This window comes from Oncorhynchus mykiss, chromosome 10 (assembly GCF_057628025.1).
Source record: "Oncorhynchus mykiss isolate SJ-2025 chromosome 10, ASM5762802v1, whole genome shotgun sequence".
In the NCBI taxonomy this organism is placed as follows: Eukaryota; Metazoa; Chordata; class Actinopteri; order Salmoniformes; family Salmonidae; genus Oncorhynchus; species Oncorhynchus mykiss.
The window spans coordinates 39,126,251-39,153,100 of record NC_143031.1 but is presented as its reverse complement, the minus strand read 5'-3'; the positions used below and the strand labels follow the sequence as shown (position 1 = coordinate 39,153,100).

The following is a 26,850-nucleotide window of genomic DNA, read 5'->3' as shown; positions in this document are numbered from 1 at the left end:
TTAGGTGGAGTTTGCACATTTTAGACCATTCCATTGGTCCTTAAGTGACAAAACGAACTGGCCCATTGTATACTGAACAAAAATATAAACGCAACATGCAACAATTTCAATGTTTTTAATGACTTACCGTTCAAATAAGGAAATCAGTCAATTGAGAGATTCATTAGGCCCTAATTTATGGATTTTACATGACTGGTCAGGGGCGCAGCCATGGGTGGGCCTGGGAGGGCATAGGCCCACGTCACTGGGGGGCCAGGCCCAGCAAATCAGAATGAGTTTTTCCCCACACAAGGGCTTTATTACTGACAGAAATACTCCTCAGTTTCATCAGCTGTCCTGGTGGCTGGTCTCAGATGATCCCCCAGGTGAAGAAGCCGGATGTGGAGGTCCGTGGTTGGCGTGGTCTGCGCTTGTGAGGCCCGTTGTACGTACTGCCAAATTCTCTAAAACAACATTGGAGACGGTTTATTATAAAGAAACAAACATAAAATTCTCTGGCGACAGCTCTGGGGGATATTCCTGCAGTCGGTCTTTAGAATGACTGCAGCATTGTGGCATTTTGTTGTGTGACAAAACTGCACATTTTAGAGTGTCCTTTGATTGTCAATGATCATATTGTAATGATCATGCTGTTTAATCAGCTTCTTGATATGCCACACCTGCCAGGTGGATGGATTATTTTGGCAAAGGAGAAATGCTTACTAACAGGGATGTAAACAAATTTGTGCAAAAAATTTCAGAGAAATACGCCTTTTCTGCGTTTGGAAATTTCTGGGATCTTTTATTCCAGCTCATGAAACATGGGAGTTTATATTTTTGTTCAGTGTACATTGAACTTGTGGTCCAGTGGAGGCTGCTGATGGGAGGACGGCTCATAATAATGTCTGGAACGGAGCTAATGGAATGGTATGAAACACATGGAAACCATGTGTTGGATGTAGTTGATACCATTCCGCTCCAGCCATTACCACGAGCCCGTTCTCCCCAATTAAGGTGCCACCAACCTCCTGTGATCTGGTTGGCAAGCATGTAAACGGTTTGTGTCTGGAGTGCATGGTTAATGAAATGGTGAAGCATGTGCTGTTGTATTGTAAGTACGTAGAAGAAAGACAAAGATTGATAAGGATAATTGAGGTTGGACGGGGGGGTTGGAAGGGATTTGGGTGATGGGGGAGGGTTTGTTAGAAGTTAGTAGGGCTCTTTATTATTTTCTTAGTAGTACAGGAATAGGTATTATTTAATTTGAATGTATGTTTTATTTTATTCTAAAGGCTGTGACCTGTGATTGACCACACACTCCAGTACAGTAGGTGGCGGCATGCACCTCTAACGTTTGTTTTCAGGCCGCCATAGTAGAAGAAGTTGTAGCTTGAAACTAGCCAATAAGGCACGCACGCTAGACTGCAGTTTGGTGGCGCTTGTATGCAACATTTTAGCTACAGTAACATTTAATATTTTCAGGTAAATTCACTATATATTGTTGAAGTCTATAATTATTTGTTTAATCATCATTGTTAGTATCTTGTAATAAAGTTACTATATTGTAATTAGCCAGCTAGTGAATTAGTTTGATGGCTAGATTGCGTAAGGAAAGGTTAGGTTCGTAACGTTAGCAGATAGCTACCTTAAAATAGGCTAACTTTAGCCAGTACCGGTCTCTTTGCAGAGTCATAAACATACGCCTCTCTTGCGCGTAGCAAGCTATGTCTACCGTATTGCTAGTATTGATATGCATTATGTGTAGCAAATAATGGGCTAACATATAGCTAGATAGATTTCCAGATAGCCAGCTTGCTAACTAGCATTCTAAATTACAGAAATGGAGACGCCGCCAGGTGAGGCGCGCCAAAAGGCAGCAACATTGATATGGGTGGAACTAGCTAGTAGCGAACTTTAGTTAGCAAATGTACTTAGGTAAGTAGATGCATTCACTGGTGGGACCTCATTGTCTAGAATAGAGGAGCCACAATAAACTACTTATGGCTGTAATTTTATCCAGCGACCACCACATTTGATTGACATGACATCTGAGACCTGAAATCAAACCATTGTGTTTTTGTTTTCTTTATGTAGGTGCAGAGTATGGAACCCTCAGGGCATCCAGAAACCTCTGGCTCTTTTCAGATGGCCACTGAGAATGTGCACCTAGACCTTCTATCCACACAGACTGATATGGACATGTTTTCTGGGCACGCCGATATGGGCCTGCCGCCTGCTCAGACTGATGTAGACCTACAGACTGATATGGAGGTGACCTGCTCACAGGGAACAGAGGGACAAAGTGGGCAGCAGAACCTTGATGAGCTGACAACCTTTCTCACCCAATCTGAAAGAGAGAGGCAGAAAACTCAGGACAGCCTGAGCATCCTGGGGGACCCAGACTCATTGGAACTGTCCAAAGCCCAGGTGGAGGAGTTTTACAGCCGCACAGTCGTTCCCGGGCCCTCAGACCTTCCCGGGCCCTCAGACCTTCCCGGGCCCTCAGACCTTCCCGAACCTTCAGGCCCAGCTACAGGCCTCAGTCAGGATGAGTGGAGCGGGCAGGGCCACACAGAAGCCTGGCCAGAAATGGGCGCTGAGCCAGGGACAGACAGGCTGGAGGTCACAGAGGGAACTGAGACTTTAACTGGGACACTGTTGCCAGAGACTGGAGAGGAGCGAATGGACATAGTACTAGAAGATCCCTCTGCACCTTCTCAAGATGACGTTGATCCAAATATGCCTTCTATAGTCAGCGTAGAGGGTTCACACTCTGAGGATGGTCCAGGCAAAGAGGAAGCCTTATCATTCTTTGGATTGGTGCCAAAGGTAGAAGACACAGGCACAGCAGACAAAAAGAATGAGAGAGAACAACCAGTGAGGGGCAGTATGTCCCCACTATCATCCTGGGCCCAGCCATTGACACCAGGTGAAGGTATGTGTACTAGTAAGGAACTTTTGTTTGTAGGATCTTTCTCCTTCCTAGTACTTTATTAACTATTTTCTCAATGTGACACACAGAAGTCTCAGTGCCACAGAAATAGTTGGAGAATTATAAAGTTAAATGTAAAACTTCATTTAGGTTACATTACATGTTTTTGAGAAATAATTTGCAATCCCTTCTTCAAATAGCCATCACAGTTCACATACAGCTTGCATATCTACAGTGGGGCAAAAAAGTATTTAGTTAGCCAGCAATTGTGCAAGTTCTCCCACTTAAAAAGATGAGGCCAGTAATTTTCATCATAGGTATCCTTTAACTATGACAGACAAAATGAGAGAGAAAAAATCCAGAAAATCACATTGTAGGATTTTTTATGAATTTATTTGCAAATTATGGTGGAAAATAAGTATTTGGTGACGTACAAACAAGCAAGATTTCTGGCTCTCACAGACCTGTAACTTCTTCATTAAGAGGCTCCTCTGTCCTCCACTCGTTACCTGCATTAATGGCACCTGTTTGAACTTGTTATTGGTATAAAAGACACCTGTCCACAACCTCAAACAGTCACACTCCAAACTCCACTATGGCCAAGACCAAAGAGCTGTCAAAGGACACCAGAAACAAAATTTTAGACCTGCACCAGGCTGGGAAGACTGAATCTGCAATAGGTAAGCAGCTTGGTTTGAAGAAATCAACTGTGGGAGCAATTATTAGGAAATGGAAGACATACAAGACCACTGATAATCTCCCTCGATCTTGGGCTCCACGCAAGATCTCACCCCATGGGGTCAAAATGATAACAAGAACGGTGAGCAAAAATCCCAGAACCACACGGGGGGACCTAGTAAATGACCTGCAGAGAGCTGGGACCAAAGTAACAAAGCCTACCATCAGTAACACACTACGCTGCCAGTGACTCAAATCCTGCAGTGCCAGACGTGTCCCCCTGCTTAAGCCAGTACATGTCCAGGCCCGTCTGAAGTTTGCTAGAGAGCATTTGGATGATCCAGAAGAAGATTGGGAGAATGTCATATGTTCAGATGAAACCAAAATATAACTTTTTGGTAAAAACTTAACTCGTCGTGTTTGGAGGACAAAGAATGCTGAGTTGCATCCAAAGAACACCATACCTACTGTGAAGCATGGGGGTGGAAACATCATGCTTTGGGGCTGTTTATCTGCAAAGGGACCAGGACGACTGATCCGTGTAAAGGAAAGGATGAATGGGGCCATGTATCGTGAGATTTTGAGTGAAAACCTCCTTCCATCAGCAAGGGCATTGAAGATGAAACGTGGCTGGGTCTTTCAGCATGACAATGATCCCAAACACACCGTCCGGGCAACGAAGGAGTGGCTTCATAAGAAGCATTTCAAGGTCCTGGAGTGGCCTAGCCAGTCTCCAGATCTCACCCCCATAGAAAATCTTTGGAGGGAGTTGAAAGTCTGTGTTGCCCAGCAACAGCCCCAAAATATCACTGCTCTAGAGGAGATCTGCATGGAGGAATGGGCCAAAATACCAGCAACAGTGTGTGAAAACCTTGTGAAGACTTACAGAAAACGTTTGACCTCTGTCATTGCCAACAACGGGTATATAACAAAGTATTGAGAAACTTTTGTTATTGACCAAATACTTATTTTCCACCATAATTTGCAAATAAATTCATTAAATCCTACAATGTGATTTTCTGCATTTTTTTTTTCTTATTTTGTCTGTCATAGTTGAAGTGTACCTATGATGAAAATTACAGGCCTCATCTTTTTAAGTGGGAGAACTTGGACAATTGGTGGCTGACTAAATACTTTTTTGCCCCACTGTATGAACAGCCTTTAGTTACTGATAATTGTGTTTGTTTCAGCTGAGGAACAAACTGAAACTGAGGTCGCCATTGAGGATCCAAAAGTTTCTCAAAGTGGTCAAAATACTACGGTACAAAAAATACTTCCCATTCATTGCAGACATTTTCTTTAAAAGTAAGTGAATTAACCTCATTTACTCTGATTTTATTGTAGGGGAGGAAGAGAGGCCGTCCTCGTCGTGGAGAAGTGAGGAAAAACATTACGTCTGATGGAGGTTTAACATCACTACTTCACAAGCTGCTTATGTTTAGTCTCAATAACTAATTATGTATGACTATTTGTCTATTTATGATTATCATGTTGCCCTAAATGCATTGTATCCTTCTGCAGATCAGCTAACAGACAGCGACTCTGACGATACAGCTGACGATCCGAGGGACACAGACTTTGACCCTGCACGGTCAGGCCTCCGACGCTCCACCAGGGCCTCCCAAAGGAGCCACAACACCCTGTCCCCCCGGCTCATTGCTCCCAAGCCGCCTTGCCCTGCCTCTACCCCTGGGTACACCCAGAGGTCTGGAGGACCCCCTCCACCCCGGCTGCCACCCCCTCGCCAGACTACCAGAGTCCTCTGTGCCAACTGCAGTGGAATGTTGCAGAGTGGACAGACAGCCTACCAGCGCAGGGGTCAGCCTCAGCTCTTCTGCAGCTCCACCTGCCTTAACTCCTTTGGCAAGAAAGCCCCCAAGAAAAAGCCCTGTGCTTTCTGTAAAAGGTAAGCTTCTCAATAGATATTCAATGAATGTATTTTTAGCTTCTCTTTCCAGTAAGGACAGGTCATCCATAACCAGTTTCACAGTAAAGTAAGTGTAAACCTTGTACATTGTTTTGATCTCAACAAAATGTATCTTTTAGGGACATGGGGAATAGTAAGGACACCATGCTTGCACAGGTTGGCCAGTCACAATCCTTCCAAGAATTCTGCAACAACACTTGTCTTTCCCTATATGAGTCCCGGCTGGAGAAGGGTCCGAAACAGCCCCCCAAACCAAGTACCCCTGGCCAAAGATGCAGTGTGTGCAACCACATGCGTGAGGTACCAAAGCTTTGACCATAACATTTTGAATGATCTGCTCCCAGCCGATTGGCTTCATGTTGAACACATTAGTGGCAGAGAGTTTCTGTAGGAGGGAACTCCAGTAGACAATAGGATGATGATTTAACACAGGATGACTACACTTCCACAATGCCTTTCATTTGAAAATGCAGTAGGCTTTTTTTGTGTGTACATTATATTGAACCATACTTTATTGAAGCTATTCTAAAGATTGCAGCTTCTACTCTTGCAACAATTTATCGAAAAGCTGGCACCAGCCTTACCTATTCTGGTTTGTTTCCCCCCACCATCTGTTAGTCATTTGAAAATTAGTACAATAAAATGTATTCAAAATAAGTAAGCACTTTTTAATGCCAAGCGCTGCAAAACCACACAATGACGTGATTATGGTATACATTCTTTAAAGTTGACCACCTGTGTTGATGTTGATTTGTCAAACCATGGGCTTTTCCCAGAAGGGACAAATAATGCCTAAACACATTTCACAGTCTTCGTGTTGATAATTTCACAATTGAAAACTGACTTGTATGTTTCTAACTAGATGTACTGCATGCTGTGATTATAGAGGAGGGAAGTCTGTCATTTGTGCTGCTGTGGGTCTTCGTATGCTATGAGCATGCACCAGAATAAATCACAGCCAGCTACAAGATTTTGGTGGACTGATGTAAACACCAAGGGAAGTGATGTTTTAAGTTAGATTTGATTGAAATGATCTCTGAGCCTGTCCTACATTTCTTCCCTCTCCTGCCTCAGATCAACCATGAGGTAACCATGGGCAATGTGATTCACCTCATGTGCAGTGATGCCTGTTTCAACCGTTTCCGGGCCACCAAGGGCCTGAAGACCAGCTGCTGTGACACCTGTGGTACCTACATCAACACCTTCACCTCCCGGCCTGAGTACCTACTGCATGAGGGCCAACAGAGGAGGTTCTGTAACTCCTCCTGTCTCAGACTCTATAAGATGGTGGGTGGAGGAATGTACTATAGGCATATTTCTACCTGAAAATGATACGGTGTTGATCTCAATGGCTGCTGTATTGTCTTTTGATTTCAGAAAAACACTAAGGTGCTCTCGTGCCAGTGGTGTAGGACTCTGTGTAAGATCTTTGACATGCTGTCTATGGTGGATCAGTATGGCATAACCAAACACTTCTGTTCTTTGTGCTGTATCGCTTCACATAAAGTGAAAACTTCTGGGGACACAGGTACATTTTACACTCCTTGGCTTGTTTACACAATCTGAATGGTGTGATGTCTGCCTGAATTAGTCTTCATTTTTACTAATCTGCTTCTTTTCCAGTTCCCAGTGACGCTTGCAGTTTCTGCAAAAGGAGCCCCTCTGAACCGTACTACTGTAAAGCAAATGAGACCATTTACGTCTTCTGTAGCCCTAGCTGTTGGAGCACATTTCAGGTAGGATAGCCCCATACCCTAAATAGAGTTGAGACAAAATAAGTCTACAGATGCATCATCCAGTGTTTAGTCATGTCTTCTCTAAGTATGTTTTTTTTGCATTAAAACATGTCTGCCAGATGCTTATACAACATTTTGTTATTTTATGTGGATTTGTTTTAAACGTACATTTTTTATGTCTCAGTTGTTCAAATAAAAAAAATCATTCAAAGGAGATTTTTGCTGAAGGATTCTGAAAGTGATTAAAAAAGGAACGGCTAATATTTACAGTGTGATGTACAGGCTTGGCCGTAGGTGCCTGTAAACAGAAAAATGCTTGTTAAAATGCACACCAAGCGGCTGCAGTGGGGCGCTCCTCCTCACTTCTGGAGCCCATTAAAAAAAAAGCTCATCTTAAAGCGCTTTCATGTGGAGAGGGTCACCTTTTGAAAGGCGTTCACCTTTATTCTACCTAAAAAACCTATGAATTAGGGCTTGTTTTGTTCTTGTGAAACCTCTGAGCGATTCTTGAGTCTGTCTTTGATACTAGTCCTGTGATGTTGTTTTGTTTGCCTTGGCTAAAATGCGTTGCTGCTCATTTTCTTGTTTATTCCCCAATTTAACAAATATGCTCACTGCTTCTTCACAGCGCAACAGTCCCAATGGAGCCCTCTACTTCAACTGTGTCTCCTGTCATAACATGTTCAATGGGAAACCAGAAATCTTAGATTGGCAGGTAATTCCTTGTTCATACGTGTTTATTAATTTACCAGTCTCAACATTGTGGCAAAAAATGTGTCTTACGGCTGGTTTAGTGAGAACTTATTTTATCAAGACTACTCAAATAAAAAGTACATGCACCATTCTATTTCATTTGCTTTCAGGACTCAATATATCAGTTTTGCTGTAAGGAGTGCTGTGAGGACTACAAGCGCCTGAATGGTGTGGTTTCTGTGTGTGAGCACTGCAAGCAAGAGAAACCTCTGCATGAGAAGATGAAGTTCTCTGGGGTGGAGAAGGCGTTCTGCAGTGACGGTTAGGATAATGCATGCGTTTCTGTGTGCATTTTTTAGATTTAATAGATTGTTGATTTACATGGAATCACTTTCCTATGTGTCCTAGGCAGAGGCTTATAAGTGTTTTGTGTCTTATTTTTTATTTTTTTTTACCAAGGTTGCATACTACTATACAAGCAAGACTTTGCTAAACAACTGGGCCTGTGCTGTATAACTTGTGCATACTGTTCTCAGACCTGCTCACGGGCGGTCACAGAGGAACAGGATGGCAACACGTGGGACTTCTGCAGCGAAGATTGTAAAAGCAAACACTTCCTGTGGTCCCTGAAAGTATGTCTAATCAATCACAATGCCATATAACTGGCCCTGATACGTTTTAAATGCCTGCTTGTACACGGGCTGCATTCAGTTCACTCTGTCACTGTACATAGTACATTTTGTATGTGGTATTCTAGACTTGATATAGGAATGGTAGCTTCGGAATGCAAACTGGCAGAATATGTTCATGCATGGGAAAAAAATGAATCAGAAGAATATGCATGATATGCGATCAAATTGTGTGAGCAGTGTCCTCTTTTAACATGCTACAGTGTGTGCTGTATGTATGGGTGTTCTGAGCCGTGTCTGTTCTCCTAGGAAGCAAAGTGCCATGAATGCAAGCGTCAAGGGCAGCTCCTGGAGACTATCCACTGGAGGGGAGAGATCAAACACTACTGTGACGAGCCGTGCCTCCTGCTCTTCTACAGCCAACAGAACCAGCCCAACCTAGACACCAAGCAGGGGCCTGAGAGCCTGCTCAACAGTGCTACATGTACACAAACGCATGCACACACACACACACGCGCGCACTATTTTTTATGAACCCAATCCATACATGGGAAGGATTTTTATAAGCACACTTTGTAATTGTCTGGTGTTACAGTGAATGCCTTTGTGAAATTGTAAACTTGTGTTCGTCTCTCTCAGTAATAGGCTATTAAAATTCTATATGTTTACTGGGCTTACAGGTAATTCCCCAGATTCTATGCCTCCCCCTGCTGCGACAAAGACAAGTGAAGTAAGTGTGCTTTTGACTCGATGCTCCAAAGGGTGGGGGGGGGGGGTGGGGGGAATACCACCGAAAGAGAACTAAATGCATTTAATCATGGCTTTCACCACCACACATTTATTGTGCTTGAAAAAAAACATGGCTTAATTTCAGTCAAATCTGAGCGACCATCCCAATTCTGATATATTTTTTAATGTTTCTGTTATTTTAGGCCACAGGAAGAGTACTGACTAGGGCTGTAGCCAAGCCTGCTCCTCCCGTCACTCCACCTATCTCCCAAAGGAACAAATCCTCCATGTGTAAACCCATGATGACTACTACCGGTGTCACATGTAAACCTGAGATGAAGTCCCAGAGTTCCCAGACAGGTAATGGTTAATGTAAACCCATGTCTCTCTCTATGGGACTCGCTGATTTAGTCTACTGTATAGTGTAATATTATATAGTATAATATTATACTATTTATACAAAATATCCCTATTCATATATTGAGAGCATTTTTTGTTAAATCAAGCCTACAACGATTATCATTAGCAATGGCAAAAACACAACTTCATGGTTTTCCTGTGTCTGTTTCAGATGATTTCTTGCTGTCTCCACCTGTGATGTTGCCGGTCCCTGTGCCTGTGTTTGTTCCTGTGCCTTTGAATATGTATTGTCAATACACTCCCATAACAATGGCCCTGCCTCTGCCGGTGAGTTGGTTTTGTCTAGGTCTTGTTGAGTATTGTGCAAAATTGACTCTAGGGTTATCGTTGTTCATTTAGAGTCTAGACAAGAGTAACTCTTAGTCTCCACCCAAATTTGTTCGATATGGATGCCTGCAGACTAGTGCTGAGCGATTTTGAGGTCGGTTCAGTTCCTGTTTGATTATTAACATATAATCATGGGTTTCAATTATTATCATTTTAAAAACATTAAATGCACTATGCATTGTGTGTTGAGTGCTGTAACACAATAACAAAAACAATTAAGTCCCATGATGGTAGTGACTTCCCATTACTGAGTATCACTTATTAACAATTTATTCACATTACTTTAATAAAATATTTCAGTTGTGTATATTACAATTGTTTTATTTGATGACCTTATTATTATTTGTTTTATCTCATCTCTGTAGAGCTGCTGCCTATGCTGTCTGACAATCACTATTTAAGTAGTTCAAAGTAAATTACTTTTATGACTGCTGAATACCAACTATCAATCACTTAGATAATGTATGTGCACGTTGAGATACCTCATGAAGCAACTGCTCTCGGGCGCCCATTCTTCTCTCTTTTATGTAGCAGGCGCAAAAGAGAAACAGACCGGCCAAGTAGGCGCGTAATGGATTATGGTCAACGTTTTCTGCGCTAAACTATGTAGAATATTGGCCTGTTGGAAACTACAACTCCCTACGGTATTGCACAGTTTGGGCTTGGATCTGATTTATCTCTAGAGGAACTGTGATCAGAGCTCACACGCACAAAAAATAACTAAATGGAATTGTAATCATTTAATTGAGTCGGCCAATTAGTTGTTTAAAAACCAAAAAATAAATGCAATTTCTGTTAATCGCTCAGCAATACTGCAATAGTGTATAGTTCTCTAGAGTGACTGCCCTATTGGTCTGCTTATTGTTTTGCTCCTTATTCTCTTAGCTCCCAGTCCCCATGTTCCTACCTGTCACACTGGATCATATCGATAAGCTTGTGGAATATATAAAAGAGCTGAAACTCCAGATCCCGTCTGATCCACTGGAGGCTGACATTCTGGCCATGGCAGACATGATAGCAGAGGAGAGTAAAGGCAAGGGCTCCTCTGATCTGTCTGGTAATGCTCCTGCACTTACTCTTCTTAGTCAACTCTCTATTGCTGTTCTATATACAATTGTAACTTTAGGATTGTTTATCTTTAGATCTGGACAGTGATCAGAAAGCAGGCCCGTTGCCGAGGGACTACAGCTTATTTGAGTCTTCATCCCAAGATGACATCCTCTCCATGGCTGTCAATATGGATGATGTACTGACTGAGCCAGGTCAAGACCCAGTAGATGAGCTCACCAAAGGCAGGTTAAACCTTCATGATATGAAAGGTGTAATTTGCTTTGCAGTCTGCGATGTGTAAACTTTCACTGTAATTTCACTCACACACACACACTCAACAACGGGGATGTCTGAGATATATATTTTGTCATTTAATTTGTGCTCTGTAGCTTCCCTGGACCTGAACCCCAATGTTGATTTTCTCTTTGACTGTGGGATGCCGCCACATGCTACTTCACCAGAGCAGAGCTCCAACGTCGCTGTTCAGAAGGTATAATTAAACACAGCCTAAAACAGCAGTGCATTCTGTTTGCTTTGACTGTCCCATAGGCAGGACTTTGATCATCCTCTCCCTAATTGACAAACCTTTAGTTTTGGCAGTCTTTTATGGACCTAACTTTGACTAGTGTCAGAAAAGAGTTGACTCTCGACTTATGTGAGAGAGACACAGGAATCACATGGTATGCTGGAAATCTGAAAATAGCTGGCACAAACATGACAAATGACTTGGTGTCAGACTTACCGGAGACCAGAGGTCATGTTCTACATTCATAGACAGGTGCAACAGGGTCCCAAAGGTGAAATGGTTGTTGAAAAGCAAATCTATCCCTAGCGGCAGGCAGGAATGATCCCAAACACGCGGCTCATGTAACAGTCACCAAACCTGCAAGATGGACTGCTTACCAATGGACAGTGTCTTCAGAAATTTAAGAGTATTTGACATATTTACTGAAAAATGTTGACTTACTGTTTCTCGGGTTTTGGTGGTCTAAGAGACCACCAAATGATTGTTGCAAATGTTGAAGAATTGATTAGGTACCGTTTATTAGGGACACCACCCCGTTCACGAAAATGGTTTGCTCCTACAGATAGTGAGTCACGCGGCTGTGGCTTAATAAATAAAGCAGGCATTGAGGCATTCAGTTAGTGTTCGATTGAAAACAAATGACCAAAGCGGCTTTTGCGTGGTATGATTGTCGGTGCCATGCGCGCCGGTTCCAGTGTCAGAAAAGGCCGGCCTCCTGAGCTTTTCACGCACAACAGTGTCTAGGGTTTACTGAGAATGGCGCGTCAAACAAAAAACATCCAGTCAGTGGCAGTCCTGTGGGGAAAACAACTTGTTGATGAGACAGGTCGAAGGAGAATGGCTAGAATCGTGCAAGCCACAAACAGGCAAATAACGGCGCAGTACAACAGTGTTGTGCAGAACGGCATCTCAGAACTCACAACTCGTCAATCCTTGTCATGGATGGGCTATTGCAACAGATGACCACACAGGGTTCCACTCCTATCAGCTAAAAACAAGAAGCGGCGGCTCCAGTAGGCACATGATCAGCCTGATCAGACCAATCCCGTTTTCTGGTGTCATGCTGATGGCAGTCAGATTTGGCAAAAGCAGCATGGTACCAGGCAAGATGGGGCTCATGGACTCAACGGTATAGGCTGGTTGTGTAATGGTATGAGGAATGTTTTCCTGGCACACGTTAGGTCTCTTGATACCAATTGATCAACGTTTCCATGCCCCAAAGAATTCAGACTGTTATGGAGGCAAAGGGGTGTACGACCCGATACTAAATGAGTGTACCTAATAAACTGGACTCTGAATGTTTGTAATGATGCACTCTGAGGAAAATATAAAGAACTACAGTAATTATCCCTTAACAGGTCATAACTGTGCTATGTCTAATATAGGCTTTGTGCCACAGGGTCCCAAGCGTCAGGCCATGCCAGAGATGACCTTACATGATCCCCTGGACAGTCAGCCTCTTGGTGCTGGCTTGAACAGCTCCCTTGGGGTCAAAGCCTGGAGGGAATGGTCCCAAAGCAAGCACTCAGACGCTGATGACAGAAAACGTAAGATGTTTCAGCTGTGGTCTGAAAGCTGAGTTAATAGATATCGCTTAACTGGTAGATAGCTCTTTGATGGCTCTCCTATGAGTTTGATTGATCTCCTATGAATGAAATGGGCGGTAACGTTTCAATGTAATCCTGACGATAGCACCTTTTTTAAATGTTTCTCCTATACAGAGAAACCATTAGACCTTCTGTTGAGTAGTCCTGAGGAACTGAACCATGGCCTGTCACAGTTTGTCCAAGATATTGTTCATCCCAGAGGACCGTGCTACAAGCCTGACAGCATATTTTACCTATGTCTTGGTATTCAACAGGTCAGTCCCAATGTTTCAGTCAGGTAGTTCATCTATGCAACTTGTCTAAATACCCTTATTCAAATCTTAAGTAATTACATTTTTTAGAAAAGGTGATTGTTTATTTAGCGATGTCAATTTTGTTTATACATTGTGTTCAACCAACACATTTGTTCGCAATTGTCTTGTCTATTTTCCAGTATCTCCTCGAAAACAACCGGATGGTGAATATATTCACAGACCAGTTATATGTCACCTTTGCCCAGGAGCTGAATAAGATTGTCAACAAATGGCTGCCATCTAACGGTGGGTTCATAATAACATTTCTATTTATTTTTCACACATTGTGTATGTGTTGTATTTGGGGTGTATGTAATGTATTTGTGTGTGTGGGATGCAGGTGGTCTCGTGTCTCGTGTCCTGGAGGAGCACCTGTGGGAGTGTAAACAGCTGGGTGTGTACTCACCCTTCGTCCTGCTCAACACCCTCATGTTCTTCAACACCAAGTCCTTTGGCCTGACCACCGTGGAGCAGCACCTCCAGCTCTCCTTCGCTACAGTCACGCGCCAGGCCAAGAGGAGGTCTACACCACATGGCATGGTCAAGTCATCTAGTGTCTGCTACCACCCCAAATCACATCTCAAGAGAACCAGCAAAGGTGAGAGTTTATAATTAGTGTGGTTTCTGTGTATTATTTTGGTCTAAGAAGCCTAGTGAATGAGAAGTGTCAGTATGCTTCGTAGCCCATTGACAGATAGGCTAGTTGTCATTCCAAGTAACCGCTGAGACATCGAGTTCCTTTGGACCGTGACCCCAATCTGGGGGGAAGCAGGTCACCTATCTTGAGTTGTGCCACCTTTCAGCTGAATTCCAAGGGGCTGACCAGGGCTAGGGTACGGAGGCATTTTACACAAACTGCAACTAGCTCAAATGTAATCTTTGAGTACACAAGTATAGTTTAGAGTTATGACGTCCAGTTGAGTGGTAAGAATGTTGGCTATTTTCCAAAACATCCTCAATGTGCTGTACATATAATTTGGATGTATTCCTGACCAATGTGTGGTAGACTCATTTGCTTTTATCTGCTGAAGAATGATATGGGATGACATTTTGTCTTAAAGTAACTCTTAGAGCCTAGGTTGTTCTTATCCTTATTACTAAAGTGTGTTTTTAAAGTGCAATTAGATGATGGGTAATTTCCATAGGGAGAGACCACCACTCCTTAACATAGTGCTGCTGGCCCCAAAGAGCTTCCACTGAAGCTAAATCAGTAAAAACAGTTGAGCTGTTAAAACCCTCTATTGCATTGGCTTCCACCAATCAAATAACATGCTGCTAATGAGTTGGACTGCCTGGCAGATAACACTGCAATGTCTGTGAAATTGGCCTGGTGCCAGTTGTTTATTTAAAACACAGGCTTGCTTAGACCCACACCTCTATTCTCCTCGGTGTTTTTATGTTTACTGGCATGTTCTGACTGAAACATAATCACGTGTTTTAACAGGTTTATTTTGAACTCGGCCCGACCATCATTATCTGCATATCTGTGTCACTAGCTAGATTCCTCAGTGGCTTTGTAGGTCAGTTTGAAATTGATCCATTTGGCACTACTTTTGCGGTTTTATGCTGATGGACAAAATACTAATTAAAAAAAAGCTTTTAGTGACATTCTGTCACCTGTTGACAGTTGTGTTCTACGGGTGCTTGTCTTAAATATTACAAATATGTGAGGCAGCTGTTGATGTAGGAGAAGGATGTTGGTCTCTCCCCCCCGGTTGGTTCAGTCATACTGCTATTTTCAGTGTGTCTGACAGCTATTTATACCACAGAATGGAGTTCTTTTGAAGAGCTGCTCTCAGCATAGGAGGTGTACGATGGTAGAACACTGTGGTATGCGCCTTAGAACACGGTTTGCCAAGGGAAAATCAGGAAGCTTAAAGTAGCTGTCTAACATGATACTAGAGAATCTGACTGAAAGTCTCTAACGTCTCTAGCTGCACAATAAATAAAGCCCATAATAAAGTCAAGTCCATACATCAACGTTGAATAAATCATGTGTGTTTCTGACCTTAGGCAAATTCAAGACATCAAAGTACCCTGGTCTTTGTAGGAAAGACCTTGTCCAGTGCAAAATAATATTCATTTTATTAACCTTTTTATAAGTATGATAGTGACATGGTTTTATAAAAAACATAGTTATTTTCATCAGAAACCTCAACACTGATCCCCTGTAACTGTCCGGACATCCTCTTCATCAGTTTAACATAGCCCTAACTGTAACTGACGCCAATTGTTAAACTAAAGGCCCAGGGGTCAGACAGTGAAGTGAGCCTGTACTCTGTTCTGTTCACACACACACACACAGAGGTCGGCTTGGGGAAGAGGAAACGAGATGAGCCTTCTGAGCTGGAGCAACAAGAGAACCGGATGAACCCTCTCAGATGCCCCGTCAAATTCTTTGAGTTCTACCTCTCCAAATGGTAAGCAATGTGGACTGTCCAGGTATGCAACGCAGGGTTTAAAATGCCTGTTAAAGGCCTTGGACTGTCCCTGGCTGTCAAAGATTTGGAATTTGTTTGATTCATTGACTCTGATGTTCCCTCTAAGCTGCGGGTGGCCACGCACCACCTCCAGGACTGACGTGCAGAAGAAATGAGACTGTTATTGAATCAACATTAAACGCAACAAACCCCAAAAATTCTAATTTTGCAAGATTGAGTCTGATTTTGTTGTAGGCAGAGCCAGAGCGCAAAGGAGTAAAATTATATTGCGGGTTAGCCCACAAGTGTTTTTTCAATCACCCGGGAGTGAATGCGCTTTTCAGATCAGAGCACAGAGCTGTGTATGTGTGCATTTGTTGATATTATTTGCAAGTTAGTGAGTTATTAGCCCAGTTCTAGATAAGTGTAGGTCAGCACAAAACATGTAGGCTTAGGCTATACTTCAAGCTGTCTATGAAAAGTCAGTCAGGTAAAAAGCTTATGTCATAATTAGTGACAGTGTTTTATTTTGAGACCGGCTTGAATATGCAAATAAGCCAATTGTCTAAATCTCTGTATGGTAATAATAATGAATTGTATTTTGTAAAGTGGTTTCTTGCATCAAACAGTTTAGTCATCTATTTGGCCCATGGTGTTACCAAGTAAAAAATCATTAATGTCAAGCCCTTCATAATATATTACTTTGTCTCATGCAATCAGAGCACTGCATTGAACACCACATATACTGTATTGTAAAAATCAAAAGCCTGGGCATGGCAGGTGAAAATGTGGGATTTGGGATTTCCCAAATATGGGATTTGTTAGTAGGTCAAATAGCCACAATAGCCTATTGGCTACTGTAAGTGGTACAGCCTCTTTTATTTGACCTTTATTTAACTAGGCAAGTCAGTTAAGAACAAATTCTTATTTTCAATGACGGCCTAGGGGCAGAACGACAGATTTTTACCTTGTCAAGCTCGGGGATTCGATCTTGCAACCTTCCGGTTACTAGTCCAACGCTCTAACCACTAGGCTACCTGCCGTCTCAGTGTTCACTGTAAATGTGCTGGAAGTTGCATAAAATTCTCACAACATTCAAGTTTCTGCTCACAAGACCTAAAATTTGCTCGGTGCCCCAAAAAGTTGTTTGGAATGAATAAATAAAACAGAAGTTTTTATTTTTTAGATTCACATATGGTGTCTGTCTTTGTGTTCTTACAGCTCTGATGGTGTGCGGAGCAGCTGCAATGCATTCTACCTGCAGCCGGAGGGCACATGTATGGCCGAGAGTTCTCGCTGGTACTCTGATGTCCCCATGGACAAGGGCAGGCTGGGAATTATGCTCAACAGGATCCTGGCTGTCAAGGATGTCTATGATGAGCACCCAGCACAGGAAGACATGGACTGACAGCCGCACTGATAGATTGCACAACAAGTTTATATAGTGTACATTGCTAACATGGAAGCCGCTAGCACAAGGGATGACAACCATAACTACAATGCATTTTTGTTCCATGTTTTTTTTCTAATTCACCCCTACACAAATAGTTCAGTGAGCATTTCCCCCATAGAATTACCATTATACACTGAGTGCACAAAACATTAGGAACAACTTCCAAATATTCAGTTGCACCCCTCCCCCACCGTTGTCCCCAGAACCGCCTCAAATTGTCTGGGCATGGACTCTACAAGGTGTCGAAAGCGTTCCACAGCTGGCCCATGTTGACTCCAATGCTTCCCACAGTTATGTCAAGTTGACTGCATGTCTTTGGCTGGTGAACCATTCTTGGTACACACGGGAAACTGTTGAGTGTGTGAAACCCAACAGCGTTGCAGTTCTTGACACACTCAAACCGGTTGGCCTGTGACCTACTAAAATAACCTGTTCAAAGGCACTTCAATCTTTTGTCTTGCCCATTCACCACCAGAATGGCACATTGTCTCAAGGCTTACAAATCCTTCTTTAACCTGTCTCCTCCCCTTCATTTTCACTGATTGAAGTGAATTTAACAGGTGAAATCTGTCAGGGATCATAGCTTTCACCTGGTCAGTCTATTTTATGGAAAGAACAAGTGTTCCTAATGTTTTGTGCAATTAGTATATGTACAGAACCTTAATAGGACTGTAGTATACCACCATCAGTTCAGGTAATCTATTTTGAATGCTCAAGTACATTGGGCACTGTCAACAACAACTAGTTGAGACTTCATGTCTGTCGTTCGTATTGAAAAGTCATACATTTGTTTTTTATGAAGTGTACAGAACAGCTGTATTATAGAAGTAGTTCACAAATCCATTTAATTGACACTGCATTTCACCCCCAACGCCAGCCTCGATTTTGTTCCATTCAAAGGCTTAATGTTCAGATAGTGATGATATTTACGTGTTCGTTATTTAGCAGACGCTCTTATCTAGAGTGGCTTTACAGTAGTGAGTGCATACGTTCGTCTTACTTTTTTTATACTGGTCTCTGGTGGGAATCGAACCCACAACCCTGGTGTTGCAAGCTTCATATTCTACCAACTGAGCCACACAGGACCCTATATAAGCAATCATTTTCAACTTAAACACTATAAATCTGTGTTTACCATGTGGCCAGTGAGGGGAAAACCATTTATTGCTGCCATATGTTCACATGTACAGTATAGAGAAGCTCATAGTAAAGGCAGACTTTTTATTTCATAGCTAATGTATATACACTACATGTCCAAAAGTATGTGACTACCCCTTCAAATTAGAGGATTGGGCTATTTCAGCCATACTCGTTGCTGACCGGTGTATAAAATTGAGCACACAGCCATGCAATCTCCATAGACAAACATTGACTGTAGAATGGCCTTACTGAAGAGCTCAGTGACTTTCAGCATGACACTGTCATAGGATGCCAGCTTTCCAACAAGTCAGTTTGTCAAATTTATGCCCTGCTAGAGCTACCCCAGTCAACTGTAAGTGCTGTTATTGTGAAGTGAAAACATCTAGGCGCAGCAACGACTCAGCCGCGAAGTGGTAGGCCACACAAGCTCACAGAACAGGACCACCGAGTGCTGAAGCATGTCAAAATTGTCTGTTCTCTGTTGCAACACTCCCTACCGAGTTCCAAATCGCCTCTGGAAGCAACGTCAGCACAATAACTGTTTGTCAGTAGCTTCATGAAATGGGTTTCCATGGCCAAGCAGCTGCACACAAGCCTAAGATCACCATCCGCAATACTGAGCGTCGGCTGGAGTGATGTAAAGCTTGCAGCCATTGGACTCACCACCTGGCAGTCTGATGGGCAAGTCTGGGTTTGGTGGATGCCTCGAACGCTACCTCCCTGAATGCGTGGTACTAACTGTAAACTTTGGTGAAGGAGTAATAATGGTCTGAGGCTGTTTTTCGTGGTTCGGAATAGGCCCCTTAGTTCCAGTGAAGGGAAATCTTAATGCTACAGCATACAATGACGTTCTAGACGATTCTGTGCTTCCAACTTTGTGGCAGACACTGACTACGAGCCAGGCCTAATCGCCCAACATCACTAATGCTCTTGTGGCTGAATGGAAGCTAGTCCCTGCAGCAATGTTCCAAAATCTAGTGGAAAGCCTTCCTGGAAGAGTGCACATACTTTTGGACATGTAGTGTATATTGCCCCTCATTTAATAATTTCTTATTGTAACGATCATAACCATTCATTAAACAAAAAAAAGCCTAACATCGTGATAGAATAGTTTTTTATTTACTTCATTTTAATCCTGCTTAGATTGTATTGTCTTGACAAAATAGTATGTTTTAATGCATTTTCAGTCCTGAATGTCTTGAGAAAAGTTGAATATGTACTATGTTTATTTTCTGTCTTTATAATTAAAGGATGCATATAGAATGTCTTGTACAAATTCTTTCATAAAAATACAATTCATGGTTGTAAAATCAATGAAATGCGTTCTGCATGTGAACTCTTTCTGGTATGTGGTCTGCCAAAGGATTACACAGTGATATGAAACGGACAAGCATTTGCTTGTCATTTCCAGTCAGAATAATCAGACATAATAAGGGTTCATAAAACAACTTGCCTTGAACCCTTTGAAATATTATACTCTACGTGGCAAATGTTTGGCTAATGGGAGAAGACCTCCAACTGTTGCTATTTTTATGCCCTAACTAATTAATGAAGCTTTGGAGTTCGATTGGCCTCTTTTTGCATACAGACTCCCGAGACAGGTACTCCCTGGACAAGTGCCATATATTTTACCCCGTACTTGGGTCTTGTCTGCTGGCCACGGGATTGCTCTGTACAGTAACATAACTAAAGTAGAACATGAGCCCACCTCTGTTTGTAGCACTGCACATAGGACACAGCATTGAGTCAATGCCTCAAACATCTGATGTTTTTCAGTTGGAGAAGTTCTGTTTTCAGGAGAAAAATGTTTACTTCGAGCAAGTAAACAAAATTATCCTAAGCCTCTACTCTACTTTGGTACAGGGTGATGTTTAGGGTGTGTAAATAGGCTAATGCTGCATTTTGACTGATACCTTGTTTTGTGTGTACGCCTTGGTTTTATACTAGGGAAATTGTCCAAAACATTCCAATACATATGCTGATGTGCTATCATGTGTGCAATGATGTCAGAAGGGGAAAAAACTTTTTTGTTTGCAGTAACTTCTTTGTTGTAATATTGCAAACAGACGTGGCAGTTTCGCCATTAAGAATTCCAGCTTTAATGCATCTCCGACAGTCCCACTCTGGTCCCAAGTTAGATTAGGTCCAAGGCCCAACTATTTTTGTCCGCCACCTCAGGTGGAAACATAAAAGTTTAGATCTGTAGGCCAAGCCACTGTATAAAACCCTGTGGTGGAAATAAGCCATAACTGTCCTTCAGATCTTTAGATCGTCTAGTCTGGTCTTATTATTGCTGTGCTTGCTGGATCGACTCGGACGCCGTTGGTTCTCTGCAGGCGACCCTGGAGCAGAACTGGAACCTTTATTTTCTGTGGTGTCACCCCCTTCTGGTTTACTGTTCCTCTCTACGGCCAGGTTATCTCTGTTCTGCTTGTAAGCCACTTTGCTGCTGTAGGGGTGGTAGGCAGTGTCAGGCTCAGTCAAGATGTACTCGTCTGCATGGTAGGGCTCAGGGGCTGGTTGGTGCCTGGGGAAGTAGTTATAGTTCGGGACAAAGGGCACTACTGCCTCGCTGGGGGCCTTGTACCCTGCCTCAAATGTGGACTGGGCACGTCTATACCGGAGGCCCTGGCGGCACTTGGTGAACCCCAGGTGATACATCTCGACTAGGTTCAGTAGCAGCGAGATGAACGCCACTGCCAGCATGAAGAGGATGAAGATTGTCTTTTCTGTGGGCCTGGAGATGTAGCAGTTCACCACGTTGGGGCAGGGTGAGCGGTTACAGGTGTACAGTGGCTTCAGCTCAAACCCATACAGCAGGTACTGAGCTACGATAAATCCCACCTCAAACAGGGTCTTGAAGATGATGTTGAAGACATAGGTGCGCAGCAGGACCCCTCGCAGGCGGATGCGGCCCTGATCGTCCCGGACTGGGGGCTTCTTGGGCTTAGTGTCGGGCAGCAGCTGCTGCTTGTCATTGTGGATGGCCAGTTGCGCAGCCAAGTCTTTCTCCTTCTGCTTCTGTTTCTCCTCCATGCGCACCAGGTGCAGGATGTGGCCCAGGTAGATCAGAGTGGGCGTGGACACGAAGATGATCTGCAACACCCAGAAGCGGATGTGAGAGATGGGGAAAGTCTTATCATAGCAGACATTCTGACAACCAGGCTGCTTGGTGTCACAGGTGAAGCCAGACTGCTCGTCACCCCACACCTTCTCAGCTGCAGCTCCCAACACCAGGATCCTGAAGATGAAGAGCACGGTCAGCCAGACCTTGCCCACTACGGTGGAGTGCTCCTGGGCACTCTCCAACAGCTTGCCCAACAAGTTCCAGTCCCCCATAGTGGCTCACTCATAGGCTCAGTCCTACAGAGAGACCCAAAACAGGAACCTGCAATCAGAATAAAAACATACAAACGAATGCACTGCATAAGAGACAAACATCACAATTGCATTGAAAACTGTTGCAAAATAACTTAAGAGCTTGAGAAAAATGCCTCGCCATTACTTTATCATTACACCTAGGGTGGCATAATAAATATCTACGTGATGCATTTTCATTTGAATGTATTTGGTTGTAAACTCATGCATTTGAAGATAGAGCCAAATATTTTTACTGTGGCTATTCAGACCTTTCCAACTCAATCATTTGTTTCTAGTTTTTGGCTGAGGTGCAGTTTTTTATATTTGTTTGAGAGGGTTTCTGTAAATGAATCGGATTCACTATCATATATGAGGTTCTGCTTCAAGTTTATGTGGTTCTGTTTCTTCTAGCATGAAAACATTTGTCAATACCTTAATTTGGTCTATGCACCATGCAGAGACCAACTAATAAGTGAGATTGGTGCTTCCTGGTAATAATTTGCCATAATTTATCTGAAGAGAAAGTAATGTCCAGACTTTGACTCATTACCAACCTATGGCCTTGTCATTTCCACACAATTTATTTTTCACAAGCTGGAGCCCTAATCCTCAACATTTCCCCAAAATGTGAGAAGTTCTGAAAAACATGAAAAATAGTGTAATGTTGGTAATGTTTCTGGGTTATTGCCACATGCTTGTGAAATATCTTGTAGAAAAGCTCTGGGTGGTGCGTATGCATATTTTGGGGTTTTCCCTTCATTATCTTGAGAAAAATACATTTCCTCAAAGTTCCTCTGTTTTTATTAGCATGTTTGATTTAATGAACACACCCCAGGCAACAGCAGGATATCCACCCTTAAAGTAACACCTGTTTCCTTGAGGAGAAACCTCCCATCAAGTAGACCACTATCCAAGGTTGCAAAATTCTGGTAACTTTCCCCAAATTCCCGGGTTTTCAGAAATCCTGGTTGGAGGATTACGGATTTCCTGTTTTTTGTCACTTTATTCCGGGAATCTTTCAACCAGAATTTCTGGGAATTTCGGAAAGTTTGCAGCCTTACCAATGTAATTTTATTCATTATAGGTGAGATATGAGCACGATGTATGAATGGATGATGTACAGGTAACTGGCATATATTCTACAAGTGTCTGGAACTCTATTGGAGGGATGTGACACCGTTCTTCCACAAGAAATGTCATAATTTGTTGTTTTGTGGTGGTGGAAAACGCTGTCTCAGGTGTCGCTCCAGAATCTCCCACAATTGGGTTGAGATCTGGTGACTGAGACGGCTATGGCATATGGTTTACATCATTTTCATGCTCATCAAACCATTCAGTGACCACTCGTCACTCCCATCAGAATAGAAATGATTCTCCATAGGTTGAAGGCGATCATTCAGAATATCTGTGTATTTATTGGTGTTTACCTTGCCCTCTAATGGGTTGAGCAGACCTAAACCATGCCAGGAAAAAACACCCCACACCATAACAGAGCCACCAGAACCCTCATTTACTCGTGTTTCCTTCATTATGGCAGTTACCTGTATATTTATCACACTTGTAGGCTACTTTATATGTTGTATGTGTAATAGCATATCAGGAATAGATCATTGAAATAGGTTGTCTCCCATTTAAAAGGTTATAGAGCAGCATATGTATCTCATACTGATCCTGTTAATAGTCCCAAAAGTGAATAGTCTGCCTGTCATTTTAGTAATACAGGTATCATGTATGAATGTCTATTGCATGAAGACTAAGTACTGACTGTACTCACTACCCAGAGAGTACGCCCTGAAGCAGGTGGTGGCCTGGCCACTGTAGCTTACTACCACGCAGTGTAAACTGAAGATCAGATGGAGGAGCTCCAAGACACACATACTGACACACACATGGCAGGTTGCAACTCTCCTCTCCCTAGATATAGATGAATGGTACTTTCCCAGGGGTTGAGTGGATACTTTAGTAAACACACCTAGTCACTGATGCAAGTTAAACTTGCCTCTGGAAGTTGCGGTCAGGTTCCCAGATGAGTTTCCCCACAGGGATTTTAAAATTATTTCAAAAACGAGACTGTTGTTACCTAATAGCCTTTCATGACAGTGTACATGTGGATGGCCAAAAACTTTTCTCAATCTAAGACTCGTCTGTTTACATTCATCATAGTCCATGATCTAATCCTCTCTGACTTCATCTGTTAAATTCTGCTCTTATTACACAATAAATAATATTTTATAACAACACTGGCCTGGTTAATAGACTAGACTGCAACTACATTGAAATGGCTGTCTTCCCTCATTACAGTTTGAAGTTGAACCATTTCAGAAATTCAGAGACTAATATTGACCAACCTGCTTTTGGAGTTGTAATACACACTTTATTATGATACAGTGAAATGACACAATTACTGGCCTCTTGCAGTATGACTGCAGGGACCACTAATACAAATGATTTTACAATGTATGTTTCTTCAGTTGAAACTTTTATAGACACAGTGTGTCAAGACCCACCTTCCCATGATGGTTATCTCCAGTGAAATTGCAGATCCAGTGGTGGCGTCTCCACTTAGGTCGCTATCCATCACAGTCTATACCGTGGTAATCCTGTTCCCGGCAAGACCATGTCCTTGGATAGTGATGACACTAGACTTCTAATGTTAAGCTATCTTTTCTACAAATGGTTTCGGCAAGTTTTTAGCTCTTGTTGAATCTGCTTACTTCTGCCCCATAAATGTGTCCTGTAAAAGTAACCACCAATAGGACCTCTGTAAGAACCCTTTTTCACTGTCAGTTAGCTAGGATGAGAGCACTCACTCCCTGTAGAGAATTATAAAGCCCACTGCTAAAGTAGTGTTTCTTTACGACTGAGTGGCGTGTAAGTAGTCCAATGGGGGGTGGGCTTAAGTCTTGCGTGGTATGGCTCTAAATATAATTCACTGTGAAGGGAGTGACTTTGCTATCACTAAAGGGGGATGTGTGTGAGTGGGGTGGTGGGGGTGGGGGGGGGGGGGGGGGGGGGTGGAGTTGAAAGGTGAAGTGTTCCAAGTCCTGTGGCTGTGTGGGGGTGGGAGAGCATCAGAAAATGGAAAGAGGTGGACCCTCCCTTCTTTGTTATGGTTGGGATTGACTGGCACGTACTGTGTCATTGTTGACAGGCTGACAGGAATCTCACAGTCTGTGGTGGGTGTAAATTCAGCAGAGGACATCCTTCCAAACAGAAGCAGTTATATTTACTTTTGATAAAAGAGACAAAACCATGTTTGGTTAAACTGACCTCGGTTCATTGTAGTGATGAAATCATACCCCTTTAAGGATCAAATTGTAAAGTCAGATAAGTCAACAGAGAACACATAGCACATATGGTACATTGCAAATCTGCACTTTGAAAGGCACAGTATGAATGCTAACCATATGAAGAGTTTATTTCCAAAACGCTATATCCACAGTTCTTTCACATTTATGTTTTTTCATCAGAAATGATTGCTTATGGGTATGTTCGTGTGTGTAAAACATTACTGTTCTCCGATTTTTAATTAATAGATTTTACTTTTTTTTTTGTTGCATTTACTATAAATCGCTCTCGATAAGAGCATCTGCTAAATTACTAAAATGTCAAATATAAATGTTTACAAACAGATCAAATAATAATTATATTGAAGTCACAAAATGTAGATATTTGTTACATTTGACTGTGTAAAACCTAGCAGTACTTATTTCTCTGAGGGTGAGGCGGATATGTAGTATTTAGCAAAAAAACATGACTATTTATCTTTTTGAAATGAAACCACCAAGTGATAGATTTTAAACAAATAGATGTCTGTTATTGAACCCCATGCCTTGATTAGACAGTGAAAAAACACATTTCTTTCAGAATTTCTTTAGACAATTAAAGCTAATTTGACAACATTTCTGAAAGTGGATATATACCATTTTGGAATGAAGCTCTTCATATGACCAAAATTGTCTGTATTTATCCAGCTTGTTAAAACCAAAGTGTCTGATTGCAATAACTCCAGATAACATCTACATTTAGTGGCGCTATACATAGCGAACAGTGAAAATCATTGTGATTAAATGTCTTCCTTCTGTCAGACCTCACACCTCATAGACTCTATATATGGTCTCTATTGACGTGCTCTAGAAAAAGAGAAATGCCCTCACACTTGCCCCTGCTAGGTCCAGCTGTCCCAACGGTGAATATTTATTAGGCTCAGAGGCTGACCCCTCACAAGGCTATGCTATTGATAACCTGGGACCAGGTTACCCAGCCAGCCTGTCTGGAGTCTTTAATCACTGAGGCTGCCTCAGACATTTCCTCACAGGCGGTCTGACAGCTCACGAGAACTACAGCCTACCTCTGTCTTTTAGGAATCTTCCCGAGACTTCATTATTTGATTGTGTTTAAAAAATAAATCTATGAATTTAACTTTTTCCCCCTTCAATTCTTACTCAATGGCACTGTCAATTGATGACCATAACAGCAGAGAATCTATAAACCATTAGTACCTAATGTTTTGGCTTAGTTGTATATGTTAATGCTGCTCTCCTGTGGCTTTCTGAAGTATTACATAAAGGTAACATCACCTTGTAACGCAAGACCACATACAAAATAAAGGAAACACTTGAGTAAATGTGGGATACAAAGTATATTGAAAGCAGGTGCTTCCACACATCTGGTTCCTGAGTTTATTTACGCAATTAACATCCCATCATGCTTAGGGTCATGTATAAAAATGCCCAGTTGCCCATTGTTTTGACTACCAATCCTAGAAGAGATCTCTGTGACTGAAAGAGAGGTCTCAAAGGAGCATAGGGGATTTAAAGGGTGTGTTTGTGTGTGTGTGTGTCTCACCAGATCTCAACCCTATTGAACACTTATGGAATATTCTGGAGCGGTGCCTGAGATGACGTTTTCCACCACCATCAACTAAACACCAAATGATGGAATTTCTTGT

General features: G+C 42.4%; 2 protein-coding genes across 4 annotated transcripts; one reads left to right on the top strand and one right to left on the bottom strand.

Moving 5' to 3' along the window:
- Positions 1 to 1,295: 1,295 nt before the first annotated feature.
- Positions 1,296 to 19,802, top strand: LOC110533851 (zinc finger MYM-type protein 3). 2 transcript variants are annotated; one of them, XM_090186560.1, is made up of 26 exons: positions 1,296 to 1,461; positions 1,818 to 1,914; positions 2,074 to 2,914; positions 4,780 to 4,850; positions 4,934 to 4,994; positions 5,111 to 5,495; positions 5,636 to 5,816; positions 6,591 to 6,803; positions 6,894 to 7,044; positions 7,140 to 7,252; positions 7,881 to 7,967; positions 8,116 to 8,266; positions 8,405 to 8,577; positions 8,884 to 9,058; positions 9,255 to 9,304; positions 9,507 to 9,663; positions 9,875 to 9,990; positions 10,936 to 11,107; positions 11,193 to 11,342; positions 11,490 to 11,590; positions 13,026 to 13,173; positions 13,348 to 13,487; positions 13,667 to 13,772; positions 13,867 to 14,124; positions 15,832 to 15,946; positions 17,168 to 19,802. In XM_090186560.1, exons 3-26 carry the CDS (start codon positions 2,083 to 2,085, stop codon positions 17,352 to 17,354), a joined length of 4,293 nt encoding a protein of 1,430 aa, XP_090042686.1. In that variant the 5' UTR covers positions 1,296 to 1,461; positions 1,818 to 1,914; positions 2,074 to 2,082; the 3' UTR covers positions 17,355 to 19,802. The 2 variants fall into 2 exon arrangements, with proteins under 2 accessions (XP_090042686.1, XP_021474072.3); XM_021618397.3 differs by lacking the exon at positions 1,818 to 1,914 and having other exon boundaries at positions 1,337 to 1,461.
- LOC110533852 (gap junction alpha-3 protein) lies at positions 19,639 to 24,757 on the bottom strand. 2 transcript variants are annotated; one of them, XM_021618399.3, is made up of 2 exons: positions 24,407 to 24,757; positions 19,639 to 21,927 (listed from the first exon to the last, which is right to left on the bottom strand). In XM_021618399.3, the coding sequence occupies exon 2, from the start codon at positions 21,876 to 21,878 to the stop codon at positions 20,796 to 20,798; it is 1,083 nt and encodes a 360-aa protein (XP_021474074.1). In that variant the 5' UTR covers positions 21,879 to 21,927; positions 24,407 to 24,757; the 3' UTR covers positions 19,639 to 20,795. The 2 variants fall into 2 exon arrangements, with proteins under 2 accessions (XP_021474074.1, XP_021474075.1); XM_021618400.3 differs by having other exon boundaries at positions 19,639 to 21,902; positions 24,407 to 24,698.
- Positions 24,758 to 26,850: the final 2,093 nt, after the last annotated feature.